This window comes from Gracilinanus agilis, chromosome 5, assembly GCF_016433145.1.
Source record: "Gracilinanus agilis isolate LMUSP501 chromosome 5, AgileGrace, whole genome shotgun sequence".
Taxonomy (NCBI): Eukaryota; Metazoa; Chordata; class Mammalia; order Didelphimorphia; family Didelphidae; genus Gracilinanus; species Gracilinanus agilis.
In genome coordinates this window covers 118,473,118-118,495,568 of record NC_058134.1, presented here as the reverse complement: position 1 = coordinate 118,495,568, position 22,451 = coordinate 118,473,118, and the positions used below count along the sequence as shown (strand labels likewise).

The window sequence follows — 22,451 nt, the reverse complement described above, 5'->3', positions numbered from 1 at the left end:
AAAGTAGCATGTTAAATTTATTATATAATCTTTTTAAATACAAGCAGCTCCAGGAAGGGGGAGGAAAAAGGGGTAGGAAAAATCATGCATCAGGTAACCATGGAAAAATACTCTAAATAAATAAATAAATTATTGGGAAAAATAAGGGGGCAAAGAACTGATAAAAAAGAAGCATGTCACTTTATCAAATTTATGTGTTGAACATATAAATTTGAAATCATTTTAATTATATTTATATTTTATCAATTCAATTTTTGAGGCTAATTAAGAAAGCTTGAATTATCAATGAAATGTTTAGAATTTGGATTATTTTCAAGGAAATATAGATTTATTATTTTCAAGGACATGGAGTGATTAGAATTAGGCTAACAAAGTATTGCCTAATAGCCCTTATATGAACAGTTTTAATTTTACAAGTAATTAACAAGTACTATATAAATTACTGTGTATAAGCAGGCATTTCCTAAGTATTCACAGGTGCTAGAAAAGTTTGTACTCTTAAGTAATTTAAGTATCCTTTTTAGGGAAATTGAATTAACACTATTAATTTGTCTTGTTTGTTTTCATAGAACAAGGTAAATTTTAGCACCTTAAAATGTCAACATAAAAAATTATTTTAATATATTTAAGAATCATATAGTGTTATTTTTCAAAATGATATTGTATTGGGGGAATCTGATTCTTGTACAATTTTCCTCCTGAGTTTGAACTACATTTTGCAAACAACCTCATTTTAAATTACATATTCCTCTGAATGTCAGGATGCTGAAATTGAAAACTGAAAAACTTTGCAATATAAGTAATTTAACAAAAAGAATTTTCATTAAAGTTTTCAAAAAAATTAAGCAAATAGCTTGGAGTCCTGGCACAATTATGTTTCAGTTTCTGATCTCCAAGGTTCAGATATATTCTTAGAAAAATATTTGAAAATCTAACAAGTTATATTATGTCTTTCACTGTTTTTGAAATTTACTAGAACCTCAGAGGTAAGCTAAAGATTGCTAGAGGCAATTATGTTGAGAAGACATGGAAGACAATTAATGATCATTTAATGACTAAAAATTCATTATCACAATTGTCTGAAATAAGAAAATTTCAGGAAAACTTTAGTATGGGTTTTTACCCAAAAAATTGAAGATGAAATTGCTTCTCCCCAAATTTACTCACATTCTCCCATGTAATCACATCTCTCAATACATTAAAAATAAGATTCTAAAGATCACACTAAGATTTCACATAACAACAGCTCTATGCACCTGAATGAATAAAATGAGTCCAAATTTGCTTAAACATTTCTTGGCATTAAAAAGGTAGGGAGAAAGTGAGTAACCATCAATTGGAGAATAACTAAACTATATGAATATACTAGAAAAATAGTAAGCAGTAAGAAATGATAAGGAATTCAAAAAACTTGGAGAGAACTATACAAAATGAGAGAACAGGAAAAGTAGAAACAGAAGAATAATACTTGAATTCAGTATAAATGAAATTAAGAGATTATAAAAAGGAAGCCAAACTGAATCAATTTTTTTTAATTAACTGTATTATGAAATGGTAACAAACATATACAACTGCCAGAAGAAAGCAAGGAGAGCAAAATATATCAAAAGAACTAACCATTGTAGCAGTTGTGTTTTGGCTTAGCTGCTTTCTTTTTTTATTTAAAACCTTTACCTTCCATATCTTAGAATCAATACTGTGTTTTGGATCTAAGGCAGAAGAGTGGTGAGGACTAGGCAATGGGGGCTAAGTGGCTTGCCCAGGGTCACATAGCTGGGAAGTATCTGAGGCCCAATTTGAACCTAGAACCTCTCATGTAGGCCTGGCTCTCAATCCACTGAGCCATCCAGCTGCCCCCCTTAGCTGCTTTCTAGTGAAGAAACAACTGCTGTAAACCCAAAGCCTAATAAAACTTATTTTAAAACATAAAATATTTTTAAGCATTTAGGCATGTTTAAAAATTTCTATTTGCTTCCCCCCAAAAAATTCCTTCATCAACTCATCATTTATTATCAATAAGAACCAACAAAGATGAAGCAATCAACACCTAAATTATACAAATGATTACTTCAATCCTTCCAGGTTTTGGAACTTAGTCAAAGTGGTCATGAGACCCAGTGAGGCAGATGGCCCTCGGTAATTAAGGAAATGTTCTTCGAGACTAGCTGTAGCTGACAATTTTATCACCTTGTAGCCTATCTGCTGATGACCCTTTCCAAACTGAGCTAGGCCAGTCCTTGACAAATAGAAAATCTACCATGGAATCCATACTTAAATATGACAGGTTTTGATAGGACTTATCAGAGTTTATGTTTTGTAGCTATGGATTTCAAGGTCCTGGGGTCAACTCCAGAAGATAAAGAGGCAAGGGAAGAGGCCTTCAGTAAAGGATATAACTGAAAATGCCTGCTTAAACATGCCTGCTTACACAATGCCACGGTTTGAACTATAACCTCAATAGTAAAACTAGAACCATTCCTCCTAGGGAAAAACCTATTAGAAAAATATTGAGTTCAAACTCAGAATTCATATTCTAAATCCAGGTGTCTGAAAAGTAACTAACTAGTAGTAATAACCACATCATTAAATATAACAAAGAAGGGCTCTATAGGTTTAGAGTACAAGAGCATAAAGTTAGACCAGTTGTATTGCCTAAGAGATTCTAGTCTAGCCTAAGACAAAACCATAAAAATATAAAAAAAGATAAAATATGATAAATAGTCCTAAAATGGTCCTGCAATGACTTAAATGATAATGAAAGGATTTTAGAGTTGAAAAGGACCTATCTATTTAGTTCATCATCTGGTTTCAAACATGGTTTATTTTGTCTTGTTGGAGGCAGTCAACTTTTAATGTTCGTAGTAGAATTATAGATTTAGGACTAAAAGGGACCTTAGGTCTTCTAATTCAACTCAAGGCAGTGTAGTAGAGCAGAAAGAGGACTCTGGCTCTAGAGTCAGAGGATCTAAGCTGACATTCTACCCCTAATGCTTACTACCTGTATGACCCTTGGCAAGCCAATTTTATCCTCCTAAGGCTCAGTTTCCTCATCCGTAAAATAAAGGTGTTAGAAGAGATGGTCTCTGAGGCCCCTTCCAGTTTAATAGCTATGATTCTATGACCCCTCGTTTTATAGATGAGATGAACAAATTGAGCCAGAGAGAGTTTGTAAAGGGAAATGCCCCAAATCATGCAAATAAATAAGAAATTGCCAATCTGGGATTTGAATCCAAGTTCACTAACTCAAAATTAATGTCTTTTTCACTCCACTATGCAATCTCCTTAATTTTATTTCAAGGAGACATTCCCAACTCTAAAATAAAGCTTCATTGTATGTTTGCCAAGTAGAATCTGATTTTTTCCTTCCATTTAGATTTTTAAGGTGATAACAGCTTGTGGTCCAATATGATGAATCACGTATGCTTCCCAAGGACAGTGGATGAAAAATACCTAATCCCCAACTTGAACAAACTTCTGAGGTTAAGCTATGCTAGATAAACAGAAGGAAAGATAACTACTGATAATAATTTCTACATCTTGTAACAAATATCCACAACAAAAGTGATAGTGGATCTCTATGGAGATATATTTTCTATATGTAGTTGTAGTCACCACTACAAATAGTACCTAAGTTTCTGGGTGTTCTAGGAAATCATGCTATACAAATTGCCAATTTTGGCTGTGAAACAGACATAAAGACCTATTTCTTTTATTCTACACAGGCAAAGGGTAAAGGAAAATGCTGCTTCAACAGTATTTAAACTATATTACATCCATCATTACATTCTTTGCTGCCACTAGCAAAATAAAACACTTAATGTTCTTTGCTTGCTGATTAGATTTATACTTGGTAGAAAATATATATCAAAATTTAGATTTACTCCCATAAAATGGAAGCTGACAACCTCTCACTGGGATTTTCATGGCCTGAAGCTTTACTGGTGAAAACCATTATTCCACATAACATATTTTCATTTTTTAATGCATAGCATGTACTACATTGCAAGTGCAAGGCTAATACTATCTCCATATGAAAGACAAGATTTTTAAATATCTATTTGTGGGAACTGAAACTTGTTGACAAATATCAAAAATATCACCTTTTACAAAGCTTTAGAGAGTTGGCAATAAGTGACAGATTGCTTCAAAAGATATCTAACTTTGTCTAATCGCCATCTTATTTATTTGGATTTAAGTCAAATATAGATTATATTACTTGGGTACAAATTGCAAAATATAATATCTTTCAATTTTGCATTGATTTGATTTTTAAAGGAACAAATGGAATCCAGAGATATGAACCACTAAACTACATATAACTAATATGATTATGTAAACTTGCTTCAAAATAGTCTTCAAAATAGCCAATAAGCACTGAAAAATATTTTCAATATAATTAATCTACAAATAAATTATATGTATATGTGCATATATACATATGTATTCATACATATTTATATTATACATATAATATCTTGGCTATGTTCTCCTCCACCATTCATGAGTCAGAAGGAAAGTATCAGTGTCATAGATAACTAACATACTAATATATTCATGCCCTCAGCTCTATGTGAGTACCTATCTCTTACCCACCAACAATACGGATTATCATCCATGCCTACTCATACTAGGGAATTTTTCTCCATATTCTTCTAAATGCTCTAGAGAGGGTCCACTCAACATACTCCAGATCTCCAGATTTCACAATTGTGGCGGGGGTGGGGAGGGAGGGGATGGAGAAGTCCACTAGTTATGATACCATTCTTACCAACCTATCTTTGTTAAACCAGTCATTCTTCTCTCTGACTTTTTCTACACTGCTTTTTCTATGCAATTCACTTGCAATATTACAGTTCGATTATGCCTACCAAATACCTCTCAACTGATTTTTGCATCCTCTAAACTTCAAAGACTCTGGTATTCTATGACTCAAATCCACACACTATCTGCAGAAATACATATATCAATAAATTTAAGGCCAGTAACTAGAACTGTGATCTCATTGACACAGTACACTCCTAGTTGAGGAAACTCCCTCTACTAATGCAAGTTAGCACCTTCTTTGAAACCTATAGTCTTTAGGAATTGCTCAGTGTACTGAGATGTCAAATGACTTACTTGCCAAAGGTCCTAATCTTATCCTAATAACTTTAAGTGAAAGTAGTTTCTAATTTACTCCAAAAATTCTGTAACATATAAGCCCTTGATTTATTTTTCTTTTCTCCAAAAAAAAATTCTTAACAAGATTTCATTTTTTAGAATATAACATGCACGGCTTTTATAAAATATGAATCTTCCATAAAGTTTCAATAATCAATAATTGTAGATGTCTGCATATAATTAAAAAGCTTGAAAGATTTAACATCCCTCAAAATAAATTTGCTCAGAGAGGAAAACAAAGGAAAGGCAGAGCTTTCCACAGATATTCATAATCTTCAAAAGTCCCTTGCCCTCTCAAGTACTAACAAAAAGATAACTCAGGAAGAGATAAAAAATGACACTTTTAAGTTATGGACCAAACCCAAAGAACACTATCTTTTACTTCACATCTCTATCTATCTTCCCTTATTTGAAATATTTACTTATTTACTAAGATTCTGTCATTTGTCAGACACTATGGGGCTTGAGCTGAATTAACAACTAGAAGAAAAAAACCACAACTGACAACATTTTAAGGAGGGGAAATCCTTTTCATTTATATAGTTAAAAAATAAAATCATGCAAGAAAATTTCATCTCATTTTCTCTGTATTCAAACATTACATATATAATAAATTCTAAAAACCTCAAAACTATGATTCTAATTAAAATGAAAAGATTCTTATGTATGTAGAGTCTGAATTTTAAGATGTGAAGCAAAAGGTTAAATCATTAATATGTTATCTATAACAGAGGAAAAGAACATTATACTAAATATGCAATTCAGCAAAATTGAATACTGAGTGTAGAGAATAAGCCAAAACAACAGAACAAGATGAGATACAATCTCAGGCCACATAGTCATAAGTCAAATAGAATGATGTAATGACACAAAACAAACCAAAACATAAAGTAATGCACTCTAAATGTAGAACAAAGATACAAACAAAATGCAATGTAATGGATTAAGAAGGAAAGATCACTGCCAACTGGGGGAAGGAGAAGAGAGAGAACCAAGTAGATCAAGGATGACTAAATGAAATAAAGAATATTTATTATGAGCTTTAAAAAGAACTGACAAAATTGCAAAAGGCACAAGTTGGATTAGGTTTGGATTAGGGGATGAGACTGGCCATAGGGAATAACAAGAGCAAAGACACAAAGGCAAAAAATTTTCTATTTTAACTAGAGAGCAAGAGATATGTCAGGGAGTATAGCTTGAACTAAATGGTTGCTGAGGTCTCTTTAAATTCTAAATTTTGTGATTATATGACTAGTGTGACAAATACAACTGAAAAGCTTAAAGAGTTTGAACTTTTTATTCAGTAGACAACAGAGTCAATGGAGGGCTTATAAGAGAGAAATGGCATTACCTGGTTATAAGGAAGAATGGTCTGGTTTTTGCAAAGGAGAGTCTAGAGAATTAGGAAGGTGCCAAGATATTTTAGGAAATGGTTATGAGGACCTAAGCAATAGTAGAAGCAGTAAGATTAGAGGGATATGAAAATGTGCTGGAGACAAAAAAAATCAATAGTACAAGGCAAAGGATTGGATATGGGAAGAGAAATCAAAGAGTCAAAGATAATAGGAAAGTTAGGAATGCAAGAGAACAGTAGTGTCACTAACAGCAACAGTGAAGTCAAAAAGAACATTATAACCTAACTTTTCAAGTACAAGATTGGAGAGGGATGGCCAAATTACAGTCCCTCTGAAAAAGAATTTGAAGTTTTAGTGGATTCCAACCTCAAAAAGTTCAGTTATGTATTGTACATAAGATTCAAAACTAAAAAAGTCTAAGAAAAGGAATTATGGGGGACAGCTAGGTAGTTCAATGGATCATGAGCCAGACTTAGCAATGAGGTCCTGGGTCCAAATCTGCCCTCAAAAACTTCCTAGCTGTGTGGTTCTGGGCAAGTCACTTAATCCCTGTTGCCTAGCCCTTACCACTCTTCTGCTTTGGAAGCCATACACAGTATTGATTCTAAGAGACAAGGTAAAGGCTTAAAAAAAAAAAAAAAAAAAGGATTTATTCTGTTACTAGGCATATACCTCAATTAGGGGAGGGGAGGAAGACAGGAAAAAAATGTTCATAAAATTCATTCATAAAAATGTTCATACCAATTTTTGTATAGCAAAGAACTGGAAACTAAGGAAATAAATTAAGGGTTTGACTAAAATATGATGTAAGAATTCTAAAATAATACGGTGGTCGCTGATTTAAAATATTATAGCTCAAGTCAAAATGACTTTTAATAACTTTTATTTACAAAAGGGTAGAAAGAGTGAAAGTAGAGAAATACAAAAAGAGGGTAGAGAAGATATTCACCCCATCACACTAAATATTGCTCAGGTGCTCAGCAGGGCATGTTAACCCTCAACCAGAGGACCCAGAGTTCCACCCACATGATCTCCAAGAAGGGAAGGCCTCTCTGAAACTAATCCCTCTCCAGACACCAGGAAAAGAAAGCCAGCTACTCATTTACCCAAGAGGCAGTTCAAGTCCCAAGTTACCTCCAAGCTCCAGATTCAGGCCAAAGAGGACTCAAAGACTATCTCCAGAAGACTGCTTGCAGAAGACTCTCTCGCCAAAGATCAGAATTTTATAATCCTTTTTGACCCTTCCCCTCTTCACCAGGGCCAATCATAGCTTCCAAATTGCCTAGCTTGGGGAGGGGGGGGGCCCACATGTCTATGGGATTTACACCTCTCATCCTCTGAAGGTATAAACTCTTATCAAAAGGATTCACAAGTTCCTGACTGGGTTTCTGAGAGTATGAAGACTGATCGGGTTTCTGAGGGTGTAAACTCTTTAAGTGACTTGTGAATTCTCTTACTTTTTGGATTCTGGGGTTATCACTCATTTTAGAAAGTGACTTGTGAACTCCCTTACTTAGTGTCTGGTAAGTTACTTAGTAGGAGTACTAAAAGAAAGTCTGATTCACACTTCATTGAATGAAGAAAGTACCCATCAACTAGGAAATAGATGAAGAAAATGAATGTGATGGAATATTACTGTCCAGAAAGAAATGACTATGAAGAATTCAGAGAGGCACTGGCAGATATACGAACTGATGCATTCAAGAAACAGAACCAGGAAAACATTATACATAATGATTACAACATTGTAAATTGAAACAACAACAAAAATCAAAACTGAATGCTATAACATCATAATGGCCAAGCATACTTTCATTGCTGAGATAGGATACAACCACTGTAAAACAACTCACAGTCAATGTTGGTTAGTTCCTAGAAAAGGCTATATAGCGGGTACCTAATTACCCCTTTTTCCATATTTTATAGATGAAGAAAATGAGACACAGAGAGGGAAAGGGAAAGTAATATCTCAAAGGGCATCCCCGGGGAATATGTGACAGAGCTAGGATGAGACCCTGGATATTCTACAAACTCAGTGTTCTTTTCTTTGACCTATATTGCCATTTAACCCATCTCTCCAAACTCAACCATATATACACAAAAATATGTTCTATATCTATCAAATAAAAGAAATGTTTTCATTTTCAGTGACTTGAGTTTTTCACCTCAGAAATAATGAGGGAACCTACTAAAACAACCTAACTCCTTTTCATTCTTAATTTTACTCATTCTCAATTTAAAGGAATGGTAAATTAATGTCATTTCAAAATTTCCTGGCAATGAATACAACAAATGTGTGATCTCAAGAAGCAATCATCACTCTGTAACATTAGATGAAAGGGCAATTTCAGTTATAATTCTAAAGAGCTAAAAAGGAAAACTCCTCAAGTAAACACTTTTAAAAAGCATTGCTAATCTCACTAAATTCTAGCAAAGGAAACAACTGATAAATGAAAAACTATGGCTCTATTTAGCTTTTTCTGGATCCTTTCCCTTTCTTACAAAATTGTACTTAATTATGTGGTTTTATATGGTCATTATTCCATGTATGTTCTTTATGCATCTAAATACTTGCTAATTGTCTCACCCCATTAGAAGAAAGGCTCTTTGAGGGCAGGGATTGTTCTGCTTGTCTCTGTATCTTGTGGTAACCGTCTATATTCTGCTCTGGTCAGATCAAAGGAAGAGTATTAGTTCAGCTGTGAGAGTTGATTTGAGGAAAGACATGGATAGAAGAGAGTGAAAAGGATTGTGGATGGTCTCAAGACCATCCTATTTCAAAACTGGATGTCCTGTGGCTGTATTGCTAAGGATATGGGTGTTGAATGGAGCCACAAACAGAAGGACAATATCTGAGTTCAAATATTTAAAGAGTTATTATGTCGAAAAGTCTCACCCTACTTTTTCCCAAAGACAAGAGAGGCAGGATCAACTAAACAATAATGGATGGAAGATTCAGAAAATCAAGATCTAGACTGATGTAAGAAAAAACATCCTAGCAAACAAATCCCAAAATGAAATAGAATCAGGAAGTGGTTCTCCTCCCTGAAGATCTCCAAGCAGATACCGGAAAACTAATAATTGGGTTTGCTATAAAGAAGACTCATTTTCAGGCCTAGATTGAACTACAAAGACCTTTGAGGTAACTGCCAATTCAGATTATATAATGTCACTTAAATATAGCATAAGTCCATACACTCTAGTAGATATATTTTTTTAAATGGGTGTAGGTAAATACTGGTAAGTGATAGTGATCAAACAAAACTGAAAGTATCTTATAATACAAAAGTTGATCCACACAAATTGAATGCTAAGAATGTGTTATTATATCTCCTTGTGTCCCATTTAACCTTAAAAAACATTGCTCCCCTGGTTAAGACCTCTTTTATAGCTGGCATGCTGTTATTTCAAGCAGAGTAACAGGCTCTACAGAATCTAGAAAGTTACTTGTAAAACAGACCATTCCCTGAGATGGTGAGCCTAATATTACACCTGCCAGCTTTAAATTCCTTAGACAGCACTTTTCCAAATACTTAAAGATTCTTGCAAGGCAGCAGGGTACTAAAATATGCAGGTATTCACCTCTTGAGGCAGTGTTTCAGAAAACAGGTAAATGTTAATATACTTTGGACTCATAATAGAGCAAACAGGCATCATGGGGAGACAGCAAGACATGTATGCACCTGAATTGCATGTGCCTCCACAAACCAAAACACACCTGGTAAATTTAAATTTAGACCTACCAACCTTGACAGTACTCTTTTAATTACTATTTTCCCCTAATGTTCTACAGTCTATTTTTTTACCTTAAAAGCTGTCATAGGTGTTTTTCTGTTTGCAAAGTTATTCTAAGCCCAGTATCCAAATACTAAACCACTTAAATGAGAAAAGTTTAAAGGAACAGATCTCTTAAAGCAAAAACTTTAACGAGTAAATAACTTTATATATATTTTGTGCATTTCAAAATATATCAGCCAATATTGAACTATTATTATTCTTGTTATTATTGGCAGGTTGATGGCAAAGTGGATTAGAACACTGGGCTTGGAATAATGAAGACTCATTTTCATGAGTTTAAATCTGGTTTCAAATACTTACTAGCTAAATGACCTTGAACAAGTCACTTAGCCCTGTTTGTCTCAATTTCTTCATCTATAAAATAAGCTGGAAAAGAAAATGGCAAACTATTCCAATACCTTGGCTAAGAAAAGCCTAAATGAGGTTTAAGTGATGTCTGACAAAGAGCTAGACATGATTTTTTAAAAGACTAAACAAACATAATATATTTAGATATACATATAATGATATCTTAGGAGCCAATTTTTAATGGATTTTCATTTCTCATTTTATACATTATATATAAAAAACAAATGCACACATATTTAAAAGCCTCAAACATCCTAAACCAGAATAAATGTCTAGATACAATAATTAATCCATAATAAATTCCTAATTATACAGAAGTCAATTCTTTAAAGATATCTATTAAGTATTCATACAATCACACATGTCTATATATGTGTGTTTATATATATATATATATACAAAAAAATGATACTTGAATGTATAAATATGTGTAAAAGATATGCACACACTATTTTATATGCAAAGCTGACAACTATTCTCTGAATAAAGACTGTTAGATCTGAAAGAGACTTTAAAGATGCAAATCTCTCATTCTGAAGATAAGAAAACTGAGGCCAGAAAGGTCCCAGAGCTGGTCTGCATGGCATCACACAACTAATTAGTAGCAGTGCCAGGACTACAACTCAAGGCTCCTGAATACCAATGTAATATTCTTTCTATTATAATACTCTACCTCTCTAATGACAAATTTAAAGATAAATTTTTATGGAACATAACTGATCTGACCAAGCATGAAAACAAAAAGTAAATCCCATAAAGCTAAATGAAACTGGCTTTAAAAAAACAAAAAGACTGTTTTCTTATGGAAAAGAAATTAATGTCTTTTGGGAAAAGGTTGAATTTTTTTTTAATCAAAATGAGCAGAAAATAGAATAAAACCACCCAGAATGATGCAAAGTGTTACAAAAATGATTAAAAGATCAGTGAGCAGCCCCTCATGTAATTAGGATTGTACACAGCCTACATGTACCTGTTTCATTTTGTCCAATGGTCATGGTCAGTTCTATATAAAATTAGAAAAATGCCAAAATCTGACTTAATCATCTCTCTATGCTTCTGTTTAATGCTGATTTCTTCACTATTGGTGCTCCCAATGCCTCAAAGCTTTTTCCTCCTAAGTGTCTCAGGAAGATATATTCTTACAAGAATCTCAAAGGATAAACAGAAATGGATGGTTGGCCATCCATTTGGTATCACATGAGGGAACATCCACATCAATGAAGCCAAAAATCCACATGACCATTTGAAAAAAAAAAATGTCTGCAAAAATAAGCCAACTAGGTCAATAGATAATAACAGATGTCTTTCCCAGATAACATAAAATATGGATATTTAATATCGAAATCTGGACAGGCCTTTTCTAAGATGTTTGGCTAAGAAAGAGAGGAGAGATGTGGGATGATAGCTTGAGGGAAGGGCACAACCAAGAAAAATTTTTTTTAGGAATGAAGAGCACTGGGGTATGCGAATAGGTAGTAGGGAAGGACCCAGTAACTAAGGAAAGATTTAAGATGACTGAAAGAGCTCACAGCCTGCTGGAGGAAATGGGAGAAGATTAAGGACACATATAGGGTGATTGGTCGTGGCAAGGAAAAAGGCCAGTAAATTGACAAAGCCAGGGAAAGTTGGGAGAGGGGATGGGGACAATGTCAAGGGCTTTGAAGGTAAGGAAGTTGGGAGAAGAGGGTGTTTTCTCCATCTCTTATTCGTTCACCTGCAGCCTTAGCAGCTGACTTTTCCAATAATAATACACCTGAAATATAGAGCTTTGGCATTTCAAACACACTTAATATATATATATATCATAATATGTTTTCTATAGAAGAAAAAAAGCATTCAAGTTTTGAAATTAAGACACCAGAAGAACATCAACACCAATTGATGCAGTTATTCCAGAGAACAATTGACTAAAAAGTGTTACTAAAAAGTGTTACCCCCTGACACAGAGGTAATACCCTAATATGGAGAATAAGAAATATATTTTTAGACATGGCCCTTATGGGAATACTATGATTGTGTCACAAGGATTTTGTTTTTCTTTTTATTCTCCCCCATGGGAATGGAGAGGGAATGCTTAGCACTTGAAAAAAAGTTAAATATAAATATTTTTAAACAAAAAAGAACATTATCATCCTGTCCTGTCAGCAGACACCCCTGGGAAGAAAGCTGACATCAATGGTGGGTCAGATAATTGTCTATTTCTAAGTCTTGAAATGCCCCAAATAAAATCTTAGGTTATACAATTTACATAAGGATGTTTTTACCTTATTTTAACAAATATTAATCTTTAAAATTAGATTTGATTTATAAGAAATGCATTTAACATTCTGAAAGAAATCATTTACATTAATGATTCAGAAGGTGACTGAAGAAGCCATTGTTCCTTTTTTTGTTTTTTTGAAACTGGCTCATTTGTTTCCTTAATAAAACAAAGCAATCCATTACTCCCTAACAAATAACTTCTTCAAAAATATGAAAAATAAAAACATACTGTTCAATTCTATCAAAGAAACTCATTCTATTCCTAGAATAGTCTATACTGAAAAAAATAAGATCACAATAGATAATTGGCTAGATAAATAGATATAAATAGGTAAATACATATTCAGAAATATTCCCCATAACTCCCCAAGCATCTCTAAAAAGGTTACTGAATTTTCTCTTTCCTATCTCATCCACTGATTTTTAAGGGCATTTGTATTAAGGTCTTATGTATAAATGCAACACTGTAAATACTCAAGCATAAAAAAAATATTCAATTAAGCTGACTAAAAACTAAAAACTGAAAAGAATATTTGAAAGATGTTTTGTTTTTTTGAATTCTTAACAACTCCTAGCCACTAGAGTTGGTTCATGTCAATATAATGAAAGCAACACTTGCTATGTTCTTTGCTACTATGCTCTCCATTGCAATCTATTAAGCAATTCCAGCCAAAAGCAACAAGATGGAAAACATTGTTGCCAGTATTTGTTACTTTTGCATAGATTGTAGCAATTAAAAGAATTGCAAGATTTATTATTATACTCTTTATTCAGGAGGATCTTAAGACATAATTAAGACAAAAGTAATTCAGGTTTCTAACTAGTTAACTAAATCTTTCTAAGGCCTCAAGCCTCATTTTACCACCTTAACGTAAACCTAAAGATATGCAACTAATTTTTTTCCCGCCTGAGTACTACTCAATCTTTACTAGATTTATTTTTGACACTGATAATTTGGTTTTCCTTTTTTTTTAAATCAATTTAACCAATAGTTTACTTTGTTGGGTTTTTCTTTTCCATAAAACCAACTCCTAGTTTTATTTATTAATTCAATGTTATTGGGTTTTTTTTTTAACTTGGTCTTTGGTTTTCAGTATTTCTATTTTGGAGAACAATTTGTAAGTAGGCCCAACAGAATATAAAACTGTGCCTACCCTTTGATCCAACAATACCACTAGTAGGTCTATATCCCAAAAAGATCAAAGAGAAAGGAAACAGCACTACATGTACAAAGTATTTATAGTAGCTCATTTTGTGGTAGCAAAGTATTAAAAATTAAGGAGATGGGGCAGCTGGGTAGCTCAGTGGATTGAGAGTCACACCTAGAGATGGGAGGTCCTAGGTTCAAATCTGGCCTCAGACACTTCCCACTTCCCTGGGCAAGTCACTTGACCCCCATTGCCCACCCTTACCACTCTTCCACCAAGGAGCCAATACACAGAAGTTAAGGGTTAAAAAAAAGAAATTAAGGAGATGTCCATCAGTTGGGTATAGGATTGGGATGGAATACTATTGTGCCATAAGAAATGACAAAAAGGATGCATTCAGAAAAACCTAGGGAGACATGCAGACTCAAACAAAGAGAACTGAGCGGGAGGAGAATACTGTACAGAAGTAACAGCAATTTTTTAAAACAATGATCAAGTGTGAATGACTTTATTCTGATTTATTATTCTGATCAAGACAATGAACCAAGCCAATTCTGATGGACTGGTGATGAAAAATGCTATCTCCGCTCCCAGAGAAAGATCTGATAAAGTAAGTCTAAATGCAGACTGAAGTATCGTTTTTTTTGCTTACTTTTTGTTGTTTGAGTTGGGGGAGGGGGTTGGTGTTTCTTTTGCAACATGACTGACATGGAAATATGTTTTTCATTGCTTTCCATGTATATTCTATAACAAATCACTTGCCTTTTAAAGGAAAATGGAAGAAAGGGAGAACAGGAAAGAATTTGAAACTGTGTGACCCTGGGCAAGTCACTTGACCCCCACTGCCTACCCTTACCACTCTTCTGTCTTGGAGTCAATTGGCTCCAAGACAGAAGATAAGTGTTCTTAAAAAAAAAAAAAATGACTGGTTTGTTTACCTTTCACTTTTCATGTAGGGCTATGACTAAATGAGTCTGGGAAAGGTAGACCAATAGGATCCATTCCCTGAAGAAAATAACTGAGAAAGTATGTGTGAATTTGTTTATCTAAATTGAAGATGTTTTGTTGGGGCTATATTATTTCCCATACAAATTGGTTTTCTGCAGATTTTAAGTCTGCCAAATACTTAGTGATCTCTGTGATATAGTTAATACAAATTGTTCCTATTTTTCATCACGACAAGAAATTTACAGTGGGGACAATAATGAAAGTGAGTTCATTTGTCTTTTCTCAGATTCATCATTTTTCTCTAGTTCTCTGAGGCTTGGAAAATCAAGAAATATTTCTTATCATATCTCTTTGCCTGATCCTATACTTACTTTCCTATACTTCTTCAAATTGATTTTGGGGCAAATATGGAACATCTAAATCCACCAAATTTCCAAGAGAGAAAAAGGTTCAATGTAGGAGGGAGAAAGTCAATATTCCAACATGGATGTTTAAAAATTCAAGATAAAAGATGTCACTAAAAAGTAGTAAATGTTCCTATAAAAAGTTATCTTTTTATGTCAGTCTAAATAAGAAACTAAAATGGCAACAGTCTGGGTTGAAAGTACAAATGTGTATAGTATTAAAATAAAAAAAAAAAAGAAGCAGGAAGAACACACGAAGCTCTTTAGAGCATAATCATTTATTAAAGTGTCATCAGTCTACTTTGGGTATCACAGAATATATTATTTTGCTAAAAAAAAACAACTTAACATGCAAAGTACTTATTGCAATGAGCCACTGATCTGGTTAAAAGTTTAGCAGTTTCAGGGGAAGTTTATCCTCTCCTACAACATAAATTCTATTCTCAAAAATAAATTTTTATAGACATATTTAGTTCGCATGTATAAAAGACCTAAGGCTCTCAATTTCTCAAAGCATTATCCTTATAGTTCAATCATGCAAAGTGGCCCCAGACCACAGGCCAAGTGCCTATGAAAAAGTCTGCAAGGGGGTGGGGGGAGCTGGGTAGCCAGGCCTAGAGACGGGAGGTTCCCAGGTTCAAATCTGGCCTCAGACACTTCCCAGCTGTGTGTCCCTGGGCAAGTCACTTGACCCCACTGCCTAGCCTTTACCACTCTTCTGCCTTGGTGTCAATACACAATACTGACTCCAAGACAGAAGGTAAGGGTTTAAAAAAAAGAAAAGAAAAAAGTATGCCAGGGGGAAAATAATTTAATTCTAAAATTAAATTAAATTTAATTAAATTTGATAAATTTAATTAAATTAAATCTAAAACTGTTAACCAATGTATTTATTAACTGCTTGATTTTAAAGAAAATGGTAAAGGCTAAAAATGGTGGCCATAAACACATTCTCATTTCTCATCCACAATACTGCCTAAGTTAGAACTTTTATGACCAAAGCAAAGACTTGAACAAACTTACCATTCAATATTTATAGAAGCCAATATTTCAGCTACAGTATCCATTTTTAAAAGTCTAAGATGGAAAAAAAGTTGCAAGTCACTTAGTCCTAATTGCCTAGCCCTTTTGCTCTTCTACCTTAGAATCGATATTAAGACAGAAGTTAAGGGATTTGTTTGTTTTTTAAGGAAAGGGTTTTTTAAGAGGAAAATTTCTATGTAAACTCTACATGGATCAGTATCAAGTTTCAATTTTTCAGTCTTAAGACAATCAAAAGAAAAAGTCAAATTCCTTTCCAAATGGACATACCAAATCTTTTTTAACTCCCTTACAGAGAAAGGCAAAGTAACACTAGCCAAATATATAGAGAACCTGCTTATCTCAATTGGCCAAGTCAAATCCATTTGAAAAGTAATGTGAACCATTTGATGAACATTTCGAAGGAATGCTACTCTGAATCTTGGGTTCCTAGGTAATCCTGGTGACTAAAAGTCTTAAAATAAGAAGAGTCAGTCAGGCAAAGAGTGACAGATAAGTTTGTCCTTATTTTTTTCTCTCTATAATACCAGCTACCTTGCCATAAAAGTTAATTTTGGGGGCAACCAGGGGACTCAGGGGGATCGAGAGCCAGGTCTGGAGTTGGGAGGTCCTTCAAATCTGGCCTCAAACATTTCTTACCTATCTGAACCTGGGCAAGTCACTTAACCTCCACTCTCTGGCCCCCACCGTTCTTCTGCCTTAGAACCAATACATAGTATTGATTCTAAGATAGAAGGTAAGGTTTCAAAAAAATTTTTTTAAGAATTTTGTGAACCACCTTTGGCATGTTTGACATTTTGTTAAACTGGTCTGGAGATTCTGATACACACATCAGAATTCTACAAAAAAACACTTGAAATTTATATAGTACCTTCCAGCTTACAAAGTGCTTCAAAACAAGTCTTTTAGCTAAGTAAAAGCATTATTTTCCCATTTTACTGATGAGGAAAAGTAAAGGTAAGAAATTTATTTTTCATTAAGTATTGCTTGAATTATCACATATGTTGTGAGGAAAATTAATAAATAAGTATTTAGGAGACCTGGTAGGCAGGGCTGAAGGATTCTAAATGGAATGGGGAAGCAGGAAGTTGTGCTTCTCTCTCTGAAATGGACTCCATGGTAGTTGGGAACAAGTTGTAACTGACCCCTGGGAGACCTCAGAGGAAGTGGAGTTTCCTGGGATCCAGAAGGAAGACTGTCATCTGCTTGTGGGAGATTTTTTGGTAGAGACTATTAAACCCAACCTGAGTTGCTGGTTAACTTGGGCTGGGTTAGCTCCCAGATCTACCCACTTGAAGGAGTACAGACAGTGATCCTGGAAGAGCTACGATATTGCTGGAGTGTGACAGGTCTCTGCAGTGAGTATATCCCACTTTCCTTCCTGATCTCGATTGTGTCCTGCCCTGCTATAGTTTTAGCTTAGTGTAGATAAGTTCATTCCCTGTCCCTGAGGCTTGCCCATAGACTGGCAGAATTGAACCCCCTTTTCCCTTCTTTAGACTATAGTTTTCTTTAATTAAACTTGTGTTTATAAGCCCTCTTGTCAATATCATTTACTTGCAGTTTCTCTGACTCCCTATCTAGGTGGGTCAGTGTAGTAGTTAAGACCCAACAGTCACTCCTGTCAACTGCCATTTCCCAAGCTGCCAAACCCAATTTCCCAGCTTAAGTCCCCACCTATTGTCCATTCCTGTCTCCTACTCACCCTTCTGAACCCAGATAAATATTTAAGTTAACCCCCAGTTTTTTTCCCCTTAAGACATACTACAACAGAATTCAACTTTTTTATAAAAGGGAAAATGGCAGTAAATCCTCTGTTACACAAAATGTTGAACTGGCTCTTATTTCTTTACTTCTACTCCAGAGGTTATCAACTTCTGATTCTCAGTGGCACAAAAAGAGTTAACCAAGGTCTATAACTCTCACAATCAGGCCTTCAGACAAGGTAAGACACAGAAGAACATTGTGCTGCTAATTCTTGCTTAGTATTTTCTAACAACTACATTAACATCTCTATAATGATGATCATACAAATTCTGTACTTTTCTAGTCATTTTAGTGTGTGTGTGTGTGTGTGTGTGTGTGTGAGAGAGAGAGAGAGAGACAGACAGAGAGAGAGAGAGAGAGAGAGAGAGAGAGAGAGAGAGAGAGAGAAAGAGAAAGAGAAAGAGAAAGAGAGAGAGAGAGAAAAGATAGGAAATGGATGAGAAGAGAATATTTTCTAGCTCTCAGTTTCAGTAAAATGAAGAGAGAACTAATTGGAGATAGTGGATAAAACAGGGCTTGGAAAACAGATATAAAATGAAGTTAATCATAAAAGCATACAGTGGAAAATTTACTCTTTTGGCTAATGATAATTTTAAGTTACACTATATTTTGTAAATGTAGAAGTAAAAAATTCCAACTTTTGAAATGCAAACAGCAAATTTCCATTTAAAATAGTACTTCAATAATTTAAACAAAAGAAGATAAATAATTTTGTAATGTTTTTCAATTTCAAGATTTTTCGTAAACATTAACCTCTAAATCTTTATACTATCCTGGCACAATAGATAAGACCACTGACTGAGTTATTGCTGCTTAATAGAAAGAGAAAATGGCAAAGAAGATGACAAAGTCATAGAAAGGACACAGAAAATGGATTAGAAATGAAGGCTTTTTAGAGATACAAGGGAAAAATGGAAAAAGGAAATCCATCCTAAATAAAATATTTCAAGGGGAATCTTCCTATTGGTTTTGGGTACAACCTACAATTCCCAAAGTTGGTTAAAGGTCAAAAGCACAAATAATTCAGATATTTCATTTAAGTGATTAGTATGTATATATCAGTAGGCAATGAAGAAAGATATAATTCAAAACAGTAAGGCATCTCCTTTTTCAAATGAACTTTTCACATAATCACACCTCACCTCCCCGGTTCTGATTTTTCAGTTAACTTCCAAAAATTAAATTATGGAAATACCTTTAGAATCATAACTACGAGATCTAGTTGGAGACTTTGGATCAGATGGAGAAGATTCCTTCATTCGCCCAATAACATTTTCTGAAAGCTGAAAAAAAAATAAGTTAAAAAAGAATATGACACAAAAAGACCAAGTTATACAGTCACTGTGTGTGTGTGTGTGTGTGTGTGTGTGTGTAGATACATTACTGTGCATAACTAAGTTATAGAAAATTAGGCTGAATAAAAAGTCAAGCAAAAAAATAACAATTTAGCATTTGAAAATGTACTCCACTGTAGTATTGCATTTGTTCTCATTCTCTGTTAGTTTTTCAAGGCAAATACACACAAACACACACACACACCACATACACACACACACACATTATTTGTGCAACATACTAAATTTTTAAACAGAGAGGAAAAATTTAAGGAATGTAAAAATGTAATTTAGAAATAACAGTTTAAGGATGATTAACAGGAGTAGGACTCCCCAAGATGTTTGAACCAAAAAGAGGAAAATGACTATTAAGTAAAAAGATATTTAGAGAAACAAAATTTTATAAAAAGATTTTAGCCAGATTAAAGAAGCTGAAATGGGCAGCAAAAAGTTTGCCAGCTATACCAGAAACAGGAAAAGCTTTGAAAGTCAGGGCCCAACCACTGACAAAAATCTTCTCAAGCAGACAGAACTTAAGGAGATTTTCTCACAAGATACTAGAACAAATCCCAAGGGAATATCAAATAAATAGAATGGGGTCAGATAAAGATAGCTTTATTCTGAATCCAAAGGGTTATTATATTTGGGGCCTATCAAAAGTAATAACATTAATAAAAAATTGCTCTCTCCTAGAGAAGACAGAACAAAAATGACCAGATCTGGGAGACCTTTCTGACAACTGGGTTAAACTGAACTAAACTTGAATTTGCATACAGAAAATTGTTTCCCTGAAAACAGCGTATACCAAGATTTCTGCACTCTCACAAAGTATCTTTGTGTTATAAACCACAGAAGCATGAAAAACATATAGCAGCAATTTAATATTTAATATGATATAAACTGCTGATCTAAAACTATTTTCTGACAGATGGCTTTCTAGTTTGCCTAATAGTTTTCAAAGAATAAAAGAGTCCTTGCCCCACAATTTATGCTCCTGAATTTGTCAAACAATAGCTAACTGCACATATTTATTTCTAGGTCTTACTTATCCAAATAATTCTATTAATCGACTTTCCTATTTTCATCCAGTTCCAGGTAGTTTTGATAATTCTGCTTTGTTCTGATAGATACATTTCTAACAGCAGCACTACACACTCCTGTTTCTACTTCTTTCCTTATATTCCATGATTTTTTTTTACATTAGTATGCATTCCTACAAGAGAACTTTGTTATTTTTGCAATTAAATAAAGTATTCTCTGGTTAAATGATTGGTATAGTACTAGGTCTTTAAATAATTTGGGAAATATTCATTTTTACTAAATTTGTACAGCCTACTAAAGTATGCAAATATCTCAATTATTTGAACTTTCTTTTGCCCTAGGTGTCTCTAAGTATTTAAAATATTTTGTTGTTTAAAATAAATTTCACTTCCTAACTATTCCTAAAATGTTAGGTTCCTAACTTCATTAGTAATGTAAAGAAATGTTAAAAATTTTGCTATTTCATTTTATATCTTGATACTTTAGTAAGGCTTGCCTAAATTAAATTTCTGGTCATTCTTTATTTTTCTAAATAAGTCATACTATTTGCAAAGAGATACAGAACCTGAAAAGACCTTCCAGTCTCCCATACCAATCTCCCCTTTCTAAGAAGAGTGGCTCCTCAGAAAGTAAAATAAATAATTCTAATTACATGAGATTTTAAAAGTTTTGAACAAAACTAAAGCTTTCCAAATTAGAAGGAATGCAAGAAACTGAAGGAGATTTTTACAATAAGTTTCTCTTTAAAAAAATAAAAGCCTGTTTTCTCATATAAATAGGAAACTGAGTCAAAATAAAAGTAAGCCATCTACAATTGATAAATGGTCAAAGGCTTTGAATAGGCAAATTTCAGAAGAAGAAATAAAAATTGCAAATAGTTATATTAAAAATGCTCTAAATTACTACCAATTAAAGAAATGTAACTTAAAACAACTCTAAGACACCACCAGACAACTTGGAGATTGACTAATATCACAGAAAAGGAAACTGACAAATGTTGGAGGGGAGATGGAAAAATAGGGACACTGATGCTCTGTTGGTGGGTTTGTAACCCAGGCCAAGAGAAATTTTTAACTACATCCAAAAGGTTATAAAACTGTGCATAACCTAAGTCTCTGTATCCCAAAGAGATTGAAGAAAAGGGGAAAGGTCCTATTTATGTAAAAATATTTACAGCAACTCTTTTTTTTCGGCTTGTAATTGGAAATGAGGATTGCTGATCAATTGGAGAATAACTGAAGAAGATTCAGTACAGGATTGGGATGGAATACTATTGTGCTTTAAGAAATTTTATGAAGAATGCTTTTAGAAAAAGCTCGAAAGACTTAGATCAGTGGTTCCCAAACTTTTTTGGCCTACTGCCCCCTTTCCAGAAAAAATATTACTTAGTCCCCTAGAAATTAAATTTTTTAAAATTTTAATAGCAATTAATAGGAAAGATAAATGCACCTGTGGCCATCACCGCTTCCCTGAATTGCTGCAGCACCCACCAGGGGGCGGTGGTGCCCACTCTGGAAATCACTGACTTAGATGAACTCATGCAAAGTGAAGTGAGCAGAAGCAGGAGAACGTTGTACAAAGAAATTTTTTTTTTGCTATTTTTTTTAATATATTTTTAAACCCTTAACTTCTGTGTATTAGTTCCTTGGTGGAAGAGTGGTAAGGGTAGGCAATGGGGGTCAAGTGACTTGCCCAGGGTCATACAGCTGGGAAGTGTCTGAGGCCAGATTTGAACCTAGGACCTCCCATCTCTAGGCCTGACTCTCAATCTTAACCCCCATTGCCTAGCCCTTACTACTTACTTCTGCATTGGAACCAATATATACTATTAGTTCCAATACAGAA

At 34.0% G+C, this 22,451-nt stretch overlaps 1 protein-coding gene across 2 annotated transcripts in view; it reads right to left on the bottom strand.

Annotated features, from left to right (window-relative positions):
- The window catches only part of CHCHD3 (coiled-coil-helix-coiled-coil-helix domain containing 3), a 353,089-nt gene that overhangs the window by 312,207 nt on the left and 18,431 nt on the right, over positions 1-22,451 (bottom strand). For both annotated transcript variants that reach the window (XM_044677433.1, XM_044677434.1), the window contains exon 2: positions 19,427-19,514. In XM_044677433.1, the coding sequence (XP_044533368.1) occupies positions 19,427-19,514 (88 nt within the window). The remainder of the gene's footprint in view (positions 1-19,426; positions 19,515-22,451) is intronic.